Genomic DNA, 18,501 nt, shown 5'->3' with positions numbered 1-18,501 from the left:
GAAAATAAATTTGTAGAGGTTTCTTACATTATTTTCCGACTAAAGATTCATTGTCGGCCCACCAAAAGCATAAACAGTTTTCCAGTTTACTTAACAAAATACTTTGTTGTGGCCTTCGATTGGATTACAAAACTAAAATTACAACTGTGAAACTCGTAACATAAACTACAATATAACTATCAACTAAAACTTTACATTTTTCACGCGATGGTTGTCTAGAATACGCTGGCCAGTCTTTCGATCTCCAGCAGATCCCCAAGGATCTCCTCCGTCCGCGTGCCAATCTTTTTGGCTACTTCATTACGCTCAGAATTGGCCATTAGGCGATATGACCAGATTAAATCTCCATCGATGACGCAGCGCGAGGGATTGATGCCTTGCTTCTTGAAAGACTTGAGTGTGCGATACTCCTTAGGATTGAGGCCACACAGGTGATCCTGGTAGGAGAGTAGGACATTCTGCAACATGAGGAATCGCCTGTACACTTTCTCTGGTAGTGGCAAGCAATATCCCAATGCTCCATCTAGGGTTCCATAAACAACAAAATGTTTGTTTTCGTAGAGGAAGGGCTGGCGTTGATGAAGTCCCCTTTGATGGCACTGCACGCGGAACATAGTGTTCACCACCTGTCCAAGATGATAGTCCGCCTTGCGGAGAAGTTTCTGGCCACCAAGCGATTCTCTGGCCTCTGGCTGATACATATAGACAATTAAATTGCGCTCAGCATCTGTCACCAGGAAACCCAGATTGGAATTGTCCACCATGAATTCGATACCATAAACCTCCAAGGGATTAAAATCCCGCGATGCAAGCGACAAAGTGCGATACTCCTCCTGGAAGCGCAGTAAACTGATCGATTTGTAAACATCTGCGATGAAGATCAGTGATTTTACTGTAATTATCTGGTGGACGTAGATATTTGTATCTATGAAAGCCACACCAATAAGATCTCCATCGCGCAGCTGCCAAATGTAGATCTTTTGTCCCAATCCAGTGACAAGAAATCCTAGCACATCTGAAATGGCAGATACGGGACCTTTTTGTTCTTTTTTAAAGACCTCCTTCAGCTTAAATTTGGTCATTGGTTTGCCGGGTTCAGGAACCACTTCAATGATGTCATAAATATGAATATTTCCTCTGCTGGTGATATCCTCGCTGTAGTTGAAGTTGGTTCCTATGCAAAGGTATTCCTTGAGACCAGATCTTGTACCTTCGTATGACAACTTTACGATCTTGAAAGCGGTTACATGCTCCCAGGCCTCAAAGGTAATGGATGCATCTGGCACAATTTCCCAGGTCTCGGGTGAAATTAAAACCATTTCAAACTGCGAGCCAATCGGGTAGATGAACCGCTCGCCACGACTTTCCTCTGACAGCTCCTTATCCTCTCCATTAAACCGATAGTACTTGGTCATAGGCTCCTCCGTTTGGGTGATCAAGCAGTACACCCGATTCTCCCGGTGATAAACTAGTTGCCTTGGGGTGCATCTCAGTGGTACTTTTCTCACCGGCCACGTAGAGTCGTAACTCAGGTAGCTGGGCAGGACGGAGATCTTTAGCTCAAACGTGGTGTCAAAATACAGGAATCCATTTGGTATATTGACATTGTTAAAGGCGGCAAAGCTGCGCACATCGCCATTTCCCAGCAGTCGATGGATGCGAAGTTCACCTCGGGAAGTTAGGAAAACAAAACAGGGATTGACTCCACACACCATGATGCCAGACAGTCCTCCTACGTTGGCAAATGGGCGAAGTTTTTGGACATACTTCGGTTGCATTTGGTAGGATTCGACCTCTTCCTGCTCTTCGTTCTCATCCAACTCAATATGCGACGGCTGTTGGTCCAATAGATTCAGTTGCTCTAGCTTGCGGAAGCGTATCTTAAGATGTCCCTTTGGATAACGGAAAACTTGGTATATAAGCAGCTCCACACGGGTTCTAACTAAAAGGAGAGGTCTCTCTCCATTGAGTCCCAAGCCAATGACACTCAGTTCCAATGGCAGCGGGGAGTTGGCGTGCTGCGGCATACATGCTTGGACAATGCCGGCCTTAGAGTTTTCCTGGGTAGTTAGCGAAATAGGCACGAATTCCATGGCATCCGTAAGAACCATAGCTCCGTTGCCCACATCGTTCACGAGGTACACCAGCTTCATGTCCGGCATGGAGTATATCTCCAAGGTGCCACTCTGGCGTGCCACGACTAGCCAATAGCTGGGCTTAGCTTGCACCAGAAGGCGTCGCCACCAGTCCGAGTTTTTCTGTTTAGACTGCTTGGCTAAATCTGCCATGCTATTCATCTTAAAAGCACTTCCGGCATCGCCATAGAGTAGGTCTTCTTCGTCCTCCACCTTCATATTGGGCTCTGCCTTCATGTAGCCACCGAAACTGTGGCCGAATCCACTGTTGGAGCTCCCCGTGAGATTGACATCGTCCCCTTTAACTGTGAACAATCCAGATAGATCTTTATATGCGGAGATGGCAACCACGGCGGGTGAACTGCTAATGGTGTGCTTATTGATTGCCAGGCGGGGTGTTCCGCGTGTCTCTCGCAGAGCCAACGTAATCACCTGACCATTTAGCACTCGCAAGCAGACGTACGGATCTGCTATGGACACCTGCACCACCGGCGAGCCAACATCGATGGGCACATTCTGGATAAGACGTGTTCCCTGCAGTAATCTAACATGACGAGTGGTAATCTGGAAGATTTTAAAACAAATAAATATGTAATTTTACAGTATCTAATTATTGGTACTTATTTAAACGGTTGATGTTGGCATTTTTGATTATACCATTTCTAAATTATTATACTAAACTTACCTGAACAATAAACCGCTGTTGTCCAAGATTACCGACATATATGGTCGGTTGGTTCACCGTAAATCCCGTATTCTCGATCTCGTTGATTTCCTGTCCTGTTTGTAGAACCAAAGTGGAGCTCCTTTGTGAAAGCAACATAAAATCATGTTGATCGTGCCGCGAGGACTTCTTAGTGGCATCATCAAACACGGTCCAAACATCGAGGCATCCGTCCAGCTCAAAGCTGGTGATGATCTGAGGATTGATGCAGTTCACAAACACGGATAACGCTCCATTTTTGCTGTGGCCTGTCGCAGCGACAAGCTCAATCTTTAGGTCATTTAGAGATTCCGCATGTGGTCGCAAAGTAGCTCCGTCCTCCTCGAATTCCACTCTCTCGCCAGCGCACATGTAGTTAATGGGAGCAACGTTGATAAGACTGTCGCATACCTCAAAGACGAACTTGCGCAGCTGGAGAACCGAAGTCTTAGCTCCCGAGCCGTACACCTGTAGGACAGTAAAAGTTGGTTATAAATATAATTCAGAGTTTTAAAAAGCTAAGCAGGTTAAGTTATACTCAAATACGTACTTCCAGTTCCTCGTCCTCAATTCGCCGCGATTTTGCTTGGGTGGGTGCCATTTCCATTTGATCTACATCGAAAATCTCCTCTAGATTCGGTTCCTCTTCCTGCAGATTTCGCTGCTGCTGTTCTGCCTGTTGCTCCACATCATCTAATGTAATGACTGTGCTCTGATCCTCCTCCGTGAAGTGCAACAGAAGGGAGTTTCCCAGACGTGATCCCAGGAAGATGTACTCAGAGTGCAAAACACAGATGCAACTGGTTAGTACGCTGGCGGCGGCTTTGTGGAAGTGAAAATTTCGCACCGTCCGCATCGAGTCAACGCAAAGTGTGAGCACATAGAGATCTCCAGTGCGGAGGGAGATCACCAGCTTGTCCACATCGATGAACGCGAAGTTGGCACAGTCCAAGCTGATGCGCACTCCATCCTGCGGCTTAAGCGGAAATGCGGTGCTGTTGTCGGCCGAGCTGTTTAAACTAACACCATAAGGGGGCACACTCTGGTTGAGGTAGATCACGGCATTCACAGTCATTACCAAGCAACCACCTATGGGCTTCTGGATGGGATAGACCTGAAAATTAAAATATAAATAATAATTTGATTTATGGAATTTAAATGGACGATATCTCTTAGTTTGTGACTTTAAGGAATTGTTGACCCACCTGAAAGCAGTCAAACGGCAGACTGTTGACTGTCCAGATAATAGGATGAACCCGCTGCTGGATATTCAACGAAATAGCCACCAAAACGCAGGTGTCCGAGCGCACCTTGATTCGACCTGGACAGGTGCGTACCGGCTCGTAGAGGATGAGTAGCGTGGGCTCGTAGTAGCCGTGAAGGAACTGTATGTCCAGCACATTGTCGATCTTCTCGTCTAGATCCCGTAGTGCTATTAGATACGAGGCCATAATGGGCGTTCTGCTGACCATGGCGGTGGGCGCCTTCTTGATTGGCTTCACATCCGCCAACTCGATCTCGTCCAGGCTGTTGTCTTTGCGAAAGGGCAGGACCACCAGCCGTTTGCCGTAGACCAACATAACGGCGCACCTGGAATCGGGATCCACGCGGACGGTGGGCACGAAATAGCGACCCGTCCAGCCCCCACGGATGTCGTCCTCCTCGAAATAGTGAAGCGAGAGGGTCTTCAGAGCAAACGTATCCGGATCGTGCTGCAGAACCGATAGCTTGGCGTCTTTGAAGCTAATCAGCAGAGCATCCCGCATGGCTCCCGCCAACGAGACGCACTGCAGCGACATCACGTTTCCGTAGAGCGAGTACGTGGCCAAGCACTCCAGCCGCATCTTGGGCGCCAGCCGCATCTCGCTGGGATTCAGCTTCTGGCGCTGCCCCGCCTCCACGTTGGGCGCAATGCGGTACACCTTCAGCACATTGGCGCCCGCCACCACCAGGTTCTCCTCCAGGTTGTTAAAGAAGCGGCACGCTATAGAAAACTCCAGCGCCGTGGCGGCGTGCGTCTGCTTGCACATGGAAAACATTGCGGTCGTCTGCTTTTTTCGTGGCGCAACTATTTAAAACATTATTAAACAATTTACTAAGTTAAACAATTTGCCGGCCCAACACAGCAGCTGCGGATATATCGATTGCCGGAGAAGAGTTATCGCTTACTGATAGGGATGGGGTGCCACGGCGGCGGTTGCCGCTTGGATTCTTTTTAGTCAGGGGACATACAATCTAGCTAGTTTAGACTAATATGTATATTCAATTAAATACTCAACAAATTGCCATTATACATTTACAAATGTTTCATTAAAACACAGATCCTTTCATTCAATTTCTATTAATATTTCAATCTTATCGGTTTATTGAATTGAAAAATAAATCAAATTTTCTAGCTAGTTTTTAGCCTACTCCCGCTTGACTGAGCAATCGATAGCTGACAACCCTGTTTCGGGAGCAGTGACTGCGCAAATACATTCGAGCCTATCGATGTATCGAGCGACATCAACAACCCCATCGGACTTGGCAGCCAACAACTCGACCGTTTTGCGTTTAGAACTGGAGCTAGCCACGAAATAATATTTAACAAGGTGCAGCCTAGTTGTTGTGATTAGTGCGGAGTGTTTGTACTAACTAAAACAATTTCATTCAATTAAACGCAGCTTTTCTGCGTAGTGTGTGCGAGAGGGATGGGCACTGGGCCCGATAGTCGGAATCGCGTGCGCCAGAGAGGGACCGGCATAGTCTGCTAGAAAAGAATCATTTTGTAGCTGCTTTGTTTGTGTGTTTGGCATTCACATTTCCCCCATTCAATATTTAATTTAGTGAGCTATTAACGAAGCGGAAATCGGCGTTATGCAAAAGATAGTGCTGTAATACAGCTCAAATTCGTATAAGAAATAAATTAAACATCGGTAGAAAGGCTTTCAAATAGAAGCAAAAGCCATTTTTTCTACTTCTACGCTGTGCCAGTGTGTGCCTGTGTGTGTGCGTGCGTGAGAAAAAATATAACCAACCAACAACTTTGCAGGTCGTCCGAAGTTGTTGTTGTTGCAGTTACATTGTTGTTTTTGTTGATTTTTGCTGGCAAGTGCAGAAAATTCGGAGGAAAACTAAAACGATAATTAAAACTAAAGCATATATATCCCCGCAAAGCCGAAATTTGATTACATATAAAATCACGCACACTCGTCTATACAAATACAAACGCACATACATACATACACAGATGGCAGTACATATACAAAGGGCGCAACGTTAAAATTATACAGACAGTTTTTTGCCTTAAAATGGACAATACTGCTGGCCAGGTTAGTGAAGCGCCCAGGATTAATCGAGTAATAAACAAAATAACTAGTTTGGCCATCTAATCTGGCTCTTGGGAAGCTGCATGCCCTTAAGTTTACAATATTGGTTGAGGGTTATCCCCGGAAATTGCACTGGACTATGTTTATTTAAATTAATTAATATTGGTTGAGACAAACAGTGCAGTTTTAAAAGTAATTAAAGATTAGATAGGTAAACACATGAACTAATAAATAAATATTAATTATAGGTTGAGGAAAACAACTTACTCTTTATAGTTGACGAAATTGCTTTCAGAATGTTAATATATTTAATATACAAAATAATTTCAAGTCACAACATTTTTAGCCTTCTAGTTGCAGGCTTTATTTTTATGGAGATGGATTACACTACATTTTAACATCAACATATTACACACCTAATAATATTTATTTTATTAAAAATCGATCAAGTAAATTATTCAGTTATTAAAATAACATTAATTAACATTGATCAAGGCAAAGACGAGGATATTTTTCATTTCCACAGCGGGAAGCCTTTAAGCTTTAATCAACTTTCTTCACAAACAAAAACTAATTTTCGGAATTTTCCATTCCTATCTATTTTAGTATGTGCGGAAGAAACTCGACTAACATGGATTCATGGATCAAAAGTTCGCTGTAAATAGATTAGGCAGATAGATTAACTATGAAAACTATAACGCCGGATACGGCGACGACGGCGTCGCAGCACCAACAACTTCTCATTCCACAAGCGGATCAGCATCACCAACCGATGCTGCAGCAACACTCCATGTTGGCCGCTCCACCACCTCCGATTATAATGGAGCACGTGAATCTGGTGGACGACGACGAGAAGGATCCACTGGCGCTGGAGCAGCTGGATGTGTCGCCCTCTACCAAGCACACGCACAGTCTGAGGTTAGTTCACAATCGAGTTATCCAATCACATTAGCTCTCAAAACGTTTTCCCTTTCAGACGCCACCTGCCACGCATTATCGTGAAACCCATACCACCTGAGAAGAAGCCTATGGCGCCCAGTGAAGAGCCTGTTGTCAATCCTGCTTCTGCGCCGCCCACGCGCCTAATCTGCAGCCGACGCATTCAGCAACAGCAACAGGTCAAAGCGGCAGCGGCGGCAGCAGCAGCAGCTGCTGCGGCAGCGGCGTTAGCTCAAGCCCAAGCCCAAGCTGCCGCCACTTATCCATCCGCCATCTCACCTGGTAGCAAGGCCGGCTCCTCTCAAGCCTCGACCATGCGGGAGGTCCTGGCCTCCATACCAGGCTTTAGTGTTAAGCCACGTCGGAGGAGCAATAAAAAACTGACGACAGCGGCGCAAATTGAGCAAACAAAAGACGGCAAGATCGACTTGGAGACCCCCGACTCCATACTGGCATCCACCAACCTTAGGGCGCTTTTGAACAAGCAAACGTTCTCGTTACTGCCGCCGCTCTATCAATACAATCTCATACAGCTGCTGCCCAGCGTGGATCGCGAGGCGAGCGAAATGGAGCTGCCCAGCGGCAGCGGAAGTGGAGGCAGCTCCTCGGAGGCTATACGGCTCAGTGCCTCCTGCCTAAACAACGAGTTTTTTGCCCGAGCCTGCCTTGAGTGGCGGGAGCGGTTGAGCGAAGGCGAATTCACACCCGAGAATCAGTTAAAGTTAAAAACGGAGGCAGAGCGCGAGAAAAACAAACTGGATCCCTGGAAGCTGAAGCACTTTGAGCCCTTCTGGGGCGAGAAGAACTCCAGAAGCAAGGTCAAGTCTGAAGGCGATGTTAAGGAGGAGAAGTCTTCGGCTACCGTCAAGAGTGAGCCCAAACCACCAGCGACTTCGCAACAAAAACCACAGCAACAACAAGCAACATGTGATAATGAGACTGAATTAAAATTTGATTTGGTAAGCTAACGAAACCCTTAAAATTTAAATCCAAAATATAATATATAAAATTTAAATCCAAATTTTAAAACTTGCAGAGCACAAAGTGCGAAACGACAGCAGCAACCACAAAAACTACAGTAGTAACAGCAGTAGCAGCTAAAACCAGCACTCCTTCTGCAACCAGCAACCAGAGTAATGTGTTAAACGAACAACAACGCCGAATCCTCAAACGTCCATCGAGCAGTCCATCGCAACGCAAGCAGGCACCCACAACGATTGCTACCATAAATTTGGACGACGACCCCGACGAGCTGCCAAGCACATCGAAGGATAGCAAGCAGCCGAAGATGGCCGAAATTGTTCCTAATGCGTCAGGAAATGTTGTCGCCACCCCAGAAGCTGATGTTGTGGATAATGCCGCAGGGGATACAAAAAGCAAGGAGGAGCAACAGCACCAGCGACAACATCAGTCACTTATCAACAGTACCTGTGATAAAATTGAGCCATCTGAGTGCAGTGAGGTGATCGTTGCCATGAAAAAAATGGAGGATGTAGAAGTGGTGCAGCCAGCTGCTACTGCAGCTGCCAAGCTAGCGGTTGCTGCTGTTACCCCACCTGCACCAAAGCCGGAACCTTTAGCACACAATCCGGAGGTGGTCAATCACTTTGTGAGTTACTTGCAAAGCGTTGAACTAGCAGCTGGTAAATTGGATAATTCTTTGATCTACGTATTCCTTTTAAATATCTCTCAAAAATTTTAGAAACCAAAGCGCCTTTGGACAATTCAACTGAGGCAGATATAACGACAGGAACAAACAGCCACGATTTTGTATTTGCAGATACCATTGATCACGGTTAGACTACTTTAAGATATTTATTGGAATTGGTCACTAATTTTGCTTCATTCCTTTCAATCAGCCTATTTCCAAGACCATCAATCAACCATCAATCACAATTATTTTACTTCATCGTCATCGTCCAACAGTAATTAAACTATCTACTTATTATTTCAAGAATCTAGTGTACTATAGTTGTTCTATTTTGCTTTGCAGCGGCGACAACTGGGGTCATTAAACTGGAAGAGCAATGTGATAAGCTGGAGGGCTTACCAATGCCCATTGCTAGCTCTATTTCTGGGTCAACGCCGGCCAGTTCGATTACATCCACCAGCTGCACATCATCCTCATCCTCTACCGCTTCGATGTCATCTTCGTGCTCCAGCAGTAATTCAGGTTCGACGACAACCGCGCCCACAACGTCATCGTCGGTCGGAGCAGGGACAGCCACAGCTCCATTGACGCTGGCAGCAGCGGCTGAAACCACGTTGGCCAATGTCCAAGCCATGCTCTCAACAGTGGTCAAGTTTCAACAGCAGCAAGAGCAACAGGAATTGCCCATGGAGTTAAATTCAAATGAAATGTACCAGCATGTGCAGCACGATTGGCACTTTGGCGACATTAAATTGAGCAGCTCGCAATCAACTGGAGATCAGCAGCGCAGTTTAAACCATGAAGGTATCGATCTAATGGATGTAGTGCATGATGCCGACGTCATAGACGACATCATGGATAACGATGTGTGCCATGAAGTTCTTGATGACGAAGAGGATGGGGATGAAGATGAGGAGGAAGACGATGAGGTGGTGGAATGCATTACAGAGGAGCAGCAGGAACAGCAGCTGATGGATGAGGACAATGAAGCAGTGCGCGAGATAGTGGACAAATTGCAGCAACATCAACAGCAACAAGAACAACAGCAACATCAGCAATTGCATATCCAGGATGTTGTTCAATTGTCTCAGCATTCGTTTATGCCGCAAGCCCACAGCGAATATGGAAATGATGTGAGTTTAAAACAAAAAGGCGTTGATGAAAATTAGATTAATAAATATTTCTCATTACTAGATCGCCCATGAGATGCTCTGTGACCCTGTCCCAATGTCTGCCGCTGAAATGGAGGTATCCAGTACAGTAATCACAAACAGTAGCAACAGCAACGACAGCAGCAACAATATAAGCCTTTGCAGTAGCAGCAATAGTCTGAGCATCAATCAGCTGCCGCAGCAGCCTGCGCAACAGCAGCAGGCTCAACAGAACGCTCAGCCAAGTGGACCTCAACAACGACAAATTCTGGTGGATTCCAATGGTCAGATAATTGGCAACTTTTTGCTGCAACAGCAACGCCAGCAGCAGCAGCAGCAACTTCTGCAGCAATTGACACTTCAGGCGGCTGCCGCCCAACAGCAGCAACAACAACAGCAAGCAACAAGTAGCAATGCCTTGTCGAAGACATTGCCGGTGGCCCTTCGCAACGGAGCACAACAGTTCTTGTCGCCCAACTTGCTGGCCCAGCAACATCAGCAGCAGCAACAACTGGAGCAGCAACAGCAGCAGGCTGCCGCGCATCAGAAGCAGCACCAAATTCAGCAATTTGCCCTGCAACAGGCGCAACTTCATCAGCGCCAACTTTTGGCGCAAGCCGCGAACAACAATCTGCTCCAGCAGCAGCAACAACAACAGCAAAATGTTGTGCCTGCGACAACACAGGCTAAATTCATAGCCAAGCCATTAAATATCATCTCTATGACGCGACCTGCAAATGCATCGCCTACCACAGCAGCAACAACAGCAAATACCGCAACTATTCCGTCCGCCTACGCCAATGTTGTTGCTGTGACAGCCGCGCAACAGCAGCAATCGCCGCCAGTACCTGCCTCGCCACATCAGCAGCAAACATCCCAGCAACACCAACAGCAGCAGCAAAGCAATCACAACAACAATATGCAACAGTTGCCCACGATTCCCAATGTGCTGACGATGAAAACGCTGCCTCCCTCGGGAGTGCCAACTACTATTGCTCAGCAAAGACTACAGCCGAAAATGCCAACGGGCAAGGGTCGCAAAGCCACTAGCAACAGGTTGCCACCGGGTGCTGTCAATCTGGAGCGTAGCTATCAAATCTGCCAAGCAGTAATCCAAAATAGTCCGAATCGCGAAAACCTCAAGGCCCAACTGCGCCCGCCTGCAGCGATACTCAACCAGCATCAGCAGCCGACGGCAACCACGGCGGCAACACCTGTGAACCCTGTGACCATGAATGTCTCAACCGTTGCTGCCACACCTATGTCCAACATGACAACGGCTAGCGGAAGTGTGGCAGCAGCCGTGTCCGCAGCTCCAGTGCAGAATATTATAAAGCAAGAAGAGTTGTTGGTCAGTGGAGCAGTTGGAGCCGGAGCTCTGCCAGCTGGATTGCCGTCGAATGTGATGGGTGTCGGACGTCCGGGTGTATATAAGGTAAAATTTGACTAGGATCAATTATTCTTTATAACTAAATGTATCGTTGGCTATTGCAGGTTATTGGTCCCCGAATGAGTGGTTTTCCGAGGAAAAAATATGTCCAAAGGAAGCCCTCACCCACCACGCTTATACGGCATGTTTTTAGCCCAGGACCGGGAGGAGCTACAGCCACCCCTCAACAGTTGCAGTTACTGCAGCAACATCATCAGGCGGCCACACCGCCAGTATCAGTGCAAAATCCTCAGCAGTCCGCCCCGGAGCCATTAATCCACCAGAATGGCAGCGGTCAGTATGTGCTGGTGCATCGGGCAAATGTGGGTGCAGCTGACAACCAAGCGCCTAGGGCCTCGAGTGCCCCACCTTTGCATCAAAACCAGGTAAATTATAATCAACGATTTTAACAGACATTTTTCCCATACTTATTTTGTGTGTGTTTAGTTTGTCACTGTTCAGAATCCACTGCACAGCCTAAACGGCATTCCCATGGGAGGACGCGGGCGTCCTGCATCGGTGGATACAACTGCGGGCAGCGGTAGTGTTATGGCTCCAACAATTTCCGCCACAGATGCGTTGCATCATCAACACCACGAACTGCAGCAACAGCAGCATCAGCAGCAGCAAAATCAACAGCCGCAGCCGCTGGGCAGTATGGGCGCCGCCGCGAATATTGTGCGGCGCAATATCGCTGCAGGTAAATTGGTGTATTATTAGTGGTTAGCGAGGTACGTCTTTCAAATCACCACCCACAAAATCATCAACCTATTGGTCAAGTTACCATAATTGGCACGCAATCATTAGTTTGTTGCATAGATTTGTTAGATTAACCTACGTGATCGAATTACCTTTGTGTTTGAATTTCTTCTAGCCAAGTTGCATGTTTATTGAAAGTAGGGGCCGATAAAACATATAACACATTTTCATTGTTATTTGAGTATTTGCCATTTTCAATCATAATTTTGTATCATTTTTATACCCTTGCAGAGGGTATTATAATTTTGGTCAAAAGTGTGCAACGCAGTGAAGGAGACGTCTCCGACCCTATAAAGTATATATATTCTTGATCAGGATCACCTCCTGAGTTGATATAGCCATGTCCGTCTGTCCGTCTGTCTGTCCGTCTGTCTGTTTCTACGCAAACTAGTCTCTCAGTTTTAAAGCTATCGAATTGAAACTTTGCACACACCCTTCTTTCCTTTGCACGCAGTATATAAGTCGGAACGGCCGGGATCGGCCGACTATATCCTATAGCTGCCATATAACTGATTGATCGGAAATGCCATAACTTTCGTGTTTGTAAAGTTAGGAAGTTGAGATTTTCTATGGGTTTTATATTTGGCCAATCAATCCGACTCACCAAATTTCATAAGGATCGGCCGACTATATCCTATAGCTGCCATATAACTGATTGATCGGAAATGCCATAACTTTCGTGTTTGTAAAGTTAGGAAGTTGAGATTTTCTATGGGTTTTATATTTGGCCAATCAATCCGACCTACCAAATTTCATAAGGATCGGCCGACTATATCCTATAGCTGCCATATAACTGATTGATCGGAAATGCCATAACTTTCGTGTTTGTAAAGTTAGGAAGTTGGGATTTTCTATGGGTTTTATATTTGGCCAATCAGTCCGACCTACCAAATTTCATAAGGATCGGCCGACTATATCCTATAGCTGCCATATAACTGATTGATCGGAAATGCCATAACTTTCGTGTTTGTAAAGTTAGGAAGTTGGGATTTTTTATGAGTATTAAGAATGCATTATATGAATAATTTTGGAGAATATAATTTACAGAGTATTCTGCAAGGGTATATCAACTTCGGCTCCGCCCGAAGTTAGCTTTCCTTTCTTGTTAATAAGTCTTTTAGTTGATTTAATTATAAAATTCATTTTATTTTTAAATAGAGCTTGTGTATACTTAATAATTTTATTTGCTAAAAATGGTTAGCTATTGCTTAGGTCAGAAGGTCATTTCTTATATTTAAACAAAACTATTTACGGTGGCTATGCCTTTTTAAAGAAGCTGTATGATAATTTAAAATTAACTATTTTAGTATCTCTGAAGTTCATCCTATATAATTTGACCATCTGACCTTATAATTAATACGGCTCCTGCTATAAACCTTTTTAATAAATATGTTTATATTTCATAGATACATTTATTTATTAGTAAGTATTTAATCATAGATGTTTATAGCATTTAGTGGCGTTAGTCTTAAATTAAAATATCAATTCATTTTATTATTAGGAGGCAACATCGCCTACATCGACGGCAGCAATACCAACTCGTCGGCCGTCGCTCTTATGGAGGCTGGAAACAACTACCTAGTGACCACCAACGCAGCACCAACAGCAGCTCCTTCTCCCGTCAACTCGCAGCAACAGTCGCAGCAACCCGCGCCGCAGCATCAACATCCACTGCTGCAATTGCATCAGAGTGGGGAGAACACTCCGCCAGGCAATGAGGCTACAGCAACGCCAAACAATTGCGCCTGCTCTCTGAACGCGATGGTAATCTGCCAGCAATGTGGAGCCTTCTGCCATGACGACTGCATCGGTGCGGCCAAGCTGTGTGTCGCTTGCGTGATTAGATGAGATGGCTAACGTATTATAGTTTCTCAGACAACCGTATCTTAAGTCGATCCCAGTAGAAAGATACCTAATGTTTGAATTGTGAACTATACCAGTCAAAGAGCAAAGACGAAAACCACGTGTACAACAAACAAAATAAAACAACGCAAGTGCAGAGGCTCACGCACAGACGCAGCAATGGCAACCATACATAAATGTATATTATAATTCATTTGCAATTCGTGTAAACTAAGCAAACTGGCAATTCGTAACACTTTTTGTATAAAAATAGGAAAGAGGAGTTAAGCCTAAAATGCAAGCTAGTGTTGTGTATTTTGTGCTTGTTGCATATCCCTTAAAATACTCGTTGTTTTTTGTGATTGTTTAAGGATATCACAAGCACTCTAAAATGAAACAATAGAATTTTATTTAGGTTCTACCATTTGAATTACAGCAAAGCAAATTTAATCGATGAAAAGGCAACAGTAAAGCATATAAAACTAAAGAAACTAATTCTAATGTAAATATTTATGTTTAAAATGTAACAATATAAAGTACATACGTGGATAAGCATAGTATATGGACTCACTCACGTCTGATGACTATATTTTTATAATTTATTCGCTGTATGTGCGTGACTTGGTTGGTTCGATTTTTGAATATACGAACTTGAGAAATATATACTTATTGCTAGATAAGTGTACTTTAATTTACTGTGTAATTTATGAAATATTCATAATGTATTTTGAAAACGCTTGGGCCCAGCGCTTAGGCTTTAATTTGTAATTCTCTAAGTTTAGTATTATCCACCCGACAACACCCACAACATACACACTCACCCAAGCGATCTAAGACTCTCCACGCCCACATTTCTTTAGCATGTAGCGCATAAACGTAAATGTAATACACCCAATTGATTTCAAAATGAGACCCTATATATTAAGCTAAAACTGTTGATAAATACAATGCAAATTATAAAAATGAAAAGAAAAAAACTCAACGAAAAAAATGAAGACCGTATGAGAAACCTATATGAATAGTAAATCAACAGCAACAACATCAAGAAGCGATGGCGTGACAAAACCAAATTCAAAAACAAAACCTAAACGATGAACAGAACATTTTGCTCCTAGATGCACTCACCGCAAAATTAACCAATAAATAAACATTATTACAAATAAATTGAAAACTAAGGCATTACCCATGAAAGGAGGAAGAGTTCCGATATTCAATATTTGGATGAAGTCAAATTAAAAAGACTTATTTTAATTTTGTCAATATTTTATTTTAAAGAAAAATACAATCGTTTAGAAGGTGTTTACTCTAGATTAAGGCTCTACGAAGTATTCAGTCCATTTCTAAATGTTAGAAATCCTTCAATTCATTTTTTTCTAGGCATGAATGTCCTTGTAGTGCTTCTCATCGTCGGTTGTGTCCAACTTGATGGAGTACTTGCCGATCAGGGAGCCCTCAACGTCAGCTTGGCCTTCCGGATTGAACTGAGGACCATTGCCAACGTCCTTCATCTCGTCCTTAAGCACCCTGTAGCCATCCTTGTCGGCAATGTATTCGACACGGCGTTGAACAAATCCATCGAAGTAGCTGTAGGAACCTCGAACAGTGCCTCCCTCGCGCTGCTCTTGCCGTGTGATTTGACCATCGTTTATCTGATCGTTCACGTTGGAATTAAACTCGTATTGAGCATTTTCATTCTGATATCTCTCCAATTCCTCCCTGTCTAATCTTTCCGCTTCGGTTTCATCGCGCTAAAAAATACAATAGATATTAAACATTTTTTGAAATTCTGAGTTTTTGACATGCTTGCCAGCAATACTTATGAAGGTGCTTATAACTTTTTTCTTTGAATATTATTATTAATCTATTTTTACTAAGATTCACAATCTCCAAATAATAGTAATGTAACTATTTTTCGAAAAAAACAAAGTGGAGTGTTTCCTAGCAAGTATCTAAAGCTTTTCGATGAAGTCGAAATTCACGCCCCCCTTTAATTAAATATATTCATGTATAATTTAAAAATAAATTGAACCAGTTTCTAAGCCGAAGATCTGAAAATTTGTGATCGGTCAGGTAGACCTCGGGATTCCACATTCCCTGCAAGCAATAATGAGATCATGGGTCTGTGTAAAATGTTAAATTATCCATTGAACAGCAAAACTATTAATTTATATAGTCGTCTGTCCGAAATCATTACATGACTCCGCCGTTACCCATGCTTACACCTCTTGTCTAAATCAAGAACACTACCCAAAGTAATTTGTACAGATCATCATTACTTCTTAAAACCGATTTTATAATTCATATTGAAATTATTTTATGAGTGGCCATCATATGCAATATTTTATCATTGGCTTTTCTTGGTTTCTAAGCTTCGTATAAACATAGACTTTGCCGGCATGACTCAATCACCATATACATACGTCAAAGTGGAAGAAATGATAAATTCATTACGACGTTTTGACACATTTTTCCCTTGTCTTACTTGCGACTGCATGAACGGAAATAGTATTTAAAATATATCGATGTAGTTAAGATATGTGTTTCGGGTTGGGGTTTTACGGTTTTCTAGTACGCTACAGTCATTGCTAACTACTTATGCAGTTGATAAAAATCAAGTTTTTAAAGATCATGAAAACTGTCGCTTAGGTTATGTTGGGTGGTTTTTTACTCGAATTGAACGGAGATTAAATATTACTTAGGAAATATATTATTTTATTTCGGATCCCTATCCTGGGAGTTATTTCAATTCTATTTTTTCTTCTTCACGTAGCGTCTTCAGATATCGCTTATTCCGATCCTGTTTGTATGTAAATTCAAAGTCAAAATGATAAGTGCTTTGCTGTTGTTTTTGTCCGTGTTTTTTCTTTCCTTTGTTTTATTATACCTCACGTCAAGGCAAGTTGGGGAGGTAAAATACAAAAAATGAAGTGAAAAATTAGAAATACAAACGCAAATAAGCAGAAAACTTGTTTGACTCGAAACCGTTGATCGAGGCATATAAAGCCCGATGAACGCTAGTCGATGTTGACTACAGTAACGAAGCGGACGTTCAACTATCATCATGGGTAGGTCCAAATATATAGCTATAGATATTCGCAAGAAATGCGGAACCACTAAGAATTCGCTTTTACATTTATACGTATGTTGCAGTTAAGCTGGGCTTTCTTTCTCTGTTGATTGCTGCCTTTCTGGTTGCTGCCCTTGCTGCGGGTGGTAAGTGTTTGCTTTCAGCTTTTCAGAGCTTTTTCAATAACTCCCTTTTCTGGCAGATTGTCCTTCATCCACAAAGGTTCAAAACTGTACCCCCAAATGTCTCCACGACAGCGAGTGCAGTGCCATCGGGGGCAAGTGTTGCCCGAATTTGTGCAACGGTCGCAGCTGCGTGCAACCCAATTTGCTGGGAAATTCCGGAGCCGATAAATCGCCTTTTGGCAGCAAGAATAGTAAGTTTGCACTAAAAAAGTTAACCTTAAAGCGATCTTGACCTTCAAAGTAAATATTGGTATTTTAATATATTCCCCAAATTAATATTGTTCTGTTTCTCAATGAGTTTAGGCTAATAATTTATGATATCGGTATAACTTATTGATATTCATTTGATTTGATTTTGAAATTCGTTCATTTTAAAATCTTTTGTAGCAAAGATAATATGGATTTTATCGATTATTGAGAAACATGATTATTTAATCAATATTGAGTTAAAAAATAACATGATCCATTTTGTATTGTTAAAAATATAATTTAAAGATGTTTCAAATGGCTTTTTTCATATTTTCTCTAAAAGCAAACATAAGAAAATCTTGGATATTGTTATAAATTTTAAAATCTGTTTTTTAGCCGGATCCACTGGCAGTTATTGCGGCAATGTCAAGTGCGGCAGCTTCGAGAAATGCGAAATGGACCGCAGCACCAAGCGACCCAAGTGCGTGCGATCCTGAAAAACCCGCAGCAACATCAACGGAAACGGCAGCAACATCGCGTTATAAACTCATTTCTTTGTCACTAAATGAAAACTTGTAGTACCGAAAACTTTCCTGTCTTGTCTATGTTTCGTTTTATGCATTTTTTTGTTTTTTTGGTAAATTTTTATTAACACTCACGGGAGCTGCCAAGGCGATGGCGACCAGCAGGCTGGCGATCAACACGAATTTGAACATATTTTCTGGGGTGGTTAAACTCTCTGCACTCGATGTCTTTCGCTGCAAGCGACTTTGGACTGTGGATCGTTGAGCGGCTTGTGGCCGGGCTTTTATATCGCACTTGAGACCTGGCCAAAAGCAGCAGCGTCGGCAGCGACGTCGCTTCGTTTTTTATACATCTTTTTTTTTTTTATATATGCTTTATTTTTTCCCCTCCCGAGTTTTGTGTTTACATTTTTGACAAGCCAAAGATCTGCCATGTGGTTGTTGGGGGAAAAAACTCAACATCAACACCAAAAACTTCAAATGTAATTTTGCAATCGTCGCTGGGGAAGCTGCAATTTGTTGACTTTCGTGTAGAGAAGAAGATCGAACTGGAATCGGGGTGTATTGCATTGCGTAAGCGGCCCCATCTCCAAAGTGCTTCAAGGTCAGTTGGTCAACC

The 18,501-nt window shown here is 43.4% G+C and overlaps 4 protein-coding genes across 8 annotated transcripts; 2 read left to right on the top strand and 2 right to left on the bottom strand.

Moving 5' to 3' along the window:
• Positions 1-85: 85 nt before the first annotated feature.
• On the bottom strand, positions 86-4,984 carry LOC108045051 (cleavage and polyadenylation specificity factor subunit 1). Its single transcript, XM_017124223.1, has 4 exons — positions 4,044-4,984; positions 3,389-3,952; positions 2,821-3,306; positions 86-2,699 (listed from the first exon to the last, which is right to left on the bottom strand). The coding sequence occupies exons 1-4, from the start codon at positions 4,875-4,877 to the stop codon at positions 216-218; spliced, it is 4,368 nt and encodes a 1,455-aa protein (XP_016979712.1). The 5' UTR covers positions 4,878-4,984; the 3' UTR covers positions 86-215.
• A 349-nt stretch (positions 4,985-5,333) lies between these two features.
• LOC108045058 (polycomb protein Asx) lies at positions 5,334-14,886 on the top strand. 5 transcript variants are annotated; one of them, XM_017124232.2, is made up of 12 exons: positions 5,334-5,429; positions 5,936-6,149; positions 6,753-7,064; positions 7,123-8,044; positions 8,122-8,728; positions 8,788-8,880; positions 8,945-9,010; positions 9,079-9,869; positions 9,931-11,322; positions 11,382-11,702; positions 11,764-12,016; positions 13,577-14,886. In XM_017124232.2, exons 3-12 carry the CDS (start codon positions 6,832-6,834, stop codon positions 13,921-13,923), a joined length of 5,025 nt encoding a protein of 1,674 aa, XP_016979721.1. In that variant the 5' UTR covers positions 5,334-5,429; positions 5,936-6,149; positions 6,753-6,831; the 3' UTR covers positions 13,924-14,886. The 5 variants fall into 5 exon arrangements, with proteins under 5 accessions (XP_016979721.1, XP_016979722.1, XP_016979725.1 ...); XM_017124233.2 differs by lacking the exon at positions 5,936-6,149; XM_017124236.2 differs by lacking the exon at positions 5,334-5,429 and having other exon boundaries at positions 5,520-6,149; positions 11,764-12,047; positions 13,577-13,643.
• A 276-nt stretch (positions 14,887-15,162) lies between these two features.
• On the bottom strand, positions 15,163-18,151 carry LOC108045059. The gene is made up of 2 exons (XM_017124238.2): positions 18,018-18,151; positions 15,163-15,665 (listed from the first exon to the last, which is right to left on the bottom strand). The coding sequence occupies exons 1-2, from the start codon at positions 18,072-18,074 to the stop codon at positions 15,291-15,293; spliced, it is 432 nt and encodes a 143-aa protein (XP_016979727.1). The 5' UTR covers positions 18,075-18,151; the 3' UTR covers positions 15,163-15,290.
• On the top strand, positions 16,860-17,946 carry LOC108045060. The gene is made up of 4 exons (XM_017124240.2): positions 16,860-16,982; positions 17,068-17,130; positions 17,187-17,360; positions 17,755-17,946. Exons 1-4 carry the CDS (start codon positions 16,979-16,981, stop codon positions 17,853-17,855), a joined length of 342 nt encoding a protein of 113 aa, XP_016979729.1. The 5' UTR covers positions 16,860-16,978; the 3' UTR covers positions 17,856-17,946.
• Positions 18,152-18,501: the final 350 nt, after the last annotated feature.

This window comes from Drosophila rhopaloa, unplaced genomic scaffold, assembly GCF_018152115.1.
Source record: "Drosophila rhopaloa isolate 14029-0021.01 unplaced genomic scaffold, ASM1815211v1 contig_115, whole genome shotgun sequence".
NCBI classification, from domain to species: Eukaryota; Metazoa; Arthropoda; class Insecta; order Diptera; family Drosophilidae; genus Drosophila; species Drosophila rhopaloa.
This window is presented reverse-complemented; position numbering and strand designations above follow the sequence as displayed.

Coding starts and splice junctions, on each gene's coding strand:
- LOC108045051 (XM_017124223.1), bottom strand. CDS start 4,877: ATGTTTTCCATGTGCAAGCAGACGCACGCCGCCACGGCGCTGGAGTTT. Junction 3,953..4,043: donor TGCCGTTTGACTGCTTTCAG/GTGGGTCAACAA, acceptor TTTAATTTTCAG/GTCTATCCCATCCAGAAGCC. Junction 2,700..2,820: donor AACAGCGGTTTATTGTTCAG/GTAAGTTTAGTA, acceptor AAAATCTTCCAG/ATTACCACTCGTCATGTTAG.
- LOC108045058 (XM_017124233.2), top strand. CDS start 6,832: ATGAAAACTATAACGCCGGATACGGCGACGACGGCGTCGCAGCACCAA. Junction 9,011..9,078: donor TTCATCGTCATCGTCCAACA/GTAATTAAACTA, acceptor TTTGCTTTGCAG/CGGCGACAACTGGGGTCATT. Junction 11,323..11,381: donor GACGTCCGGGTGTATATAAG/GTAAAATTTGAC, acceptor TGGCTATTGCAG/GTTATTGGTCCCCGAATGAG.
- LOC108045060 (XM_017124240.2), top strand. Junction 17,131..17,186: donor TGCTGCCCTTGCTGCGGGTG/GTAAGTGTTTGC, acceptor CTTTTCTGGCAG/ATTGTCCTTCATCCACAAAG. Junction 17,361..17,754: donor GCCTTTTGGCAGCAAGAATA/GTAAGTTTGCAC, acceptor TCTGTTTTTTAG/CCGGATCCACTGGCAGTTAT.
- LOC108045059 (XM_017124238.2), bottom strand. CDS start 18,074: ATGTTCAAATTCGTGTTGATCGCCAGCCTGCTGGTCGCCATCGCCTTG. Junction 15,666..18,017: donor CCATCGCCTTGGCAGCTCCC/GTGAGTGTTAAT, acceptor TGTATTTTTTAG/CGCGATGAAACCGAAGCGGA.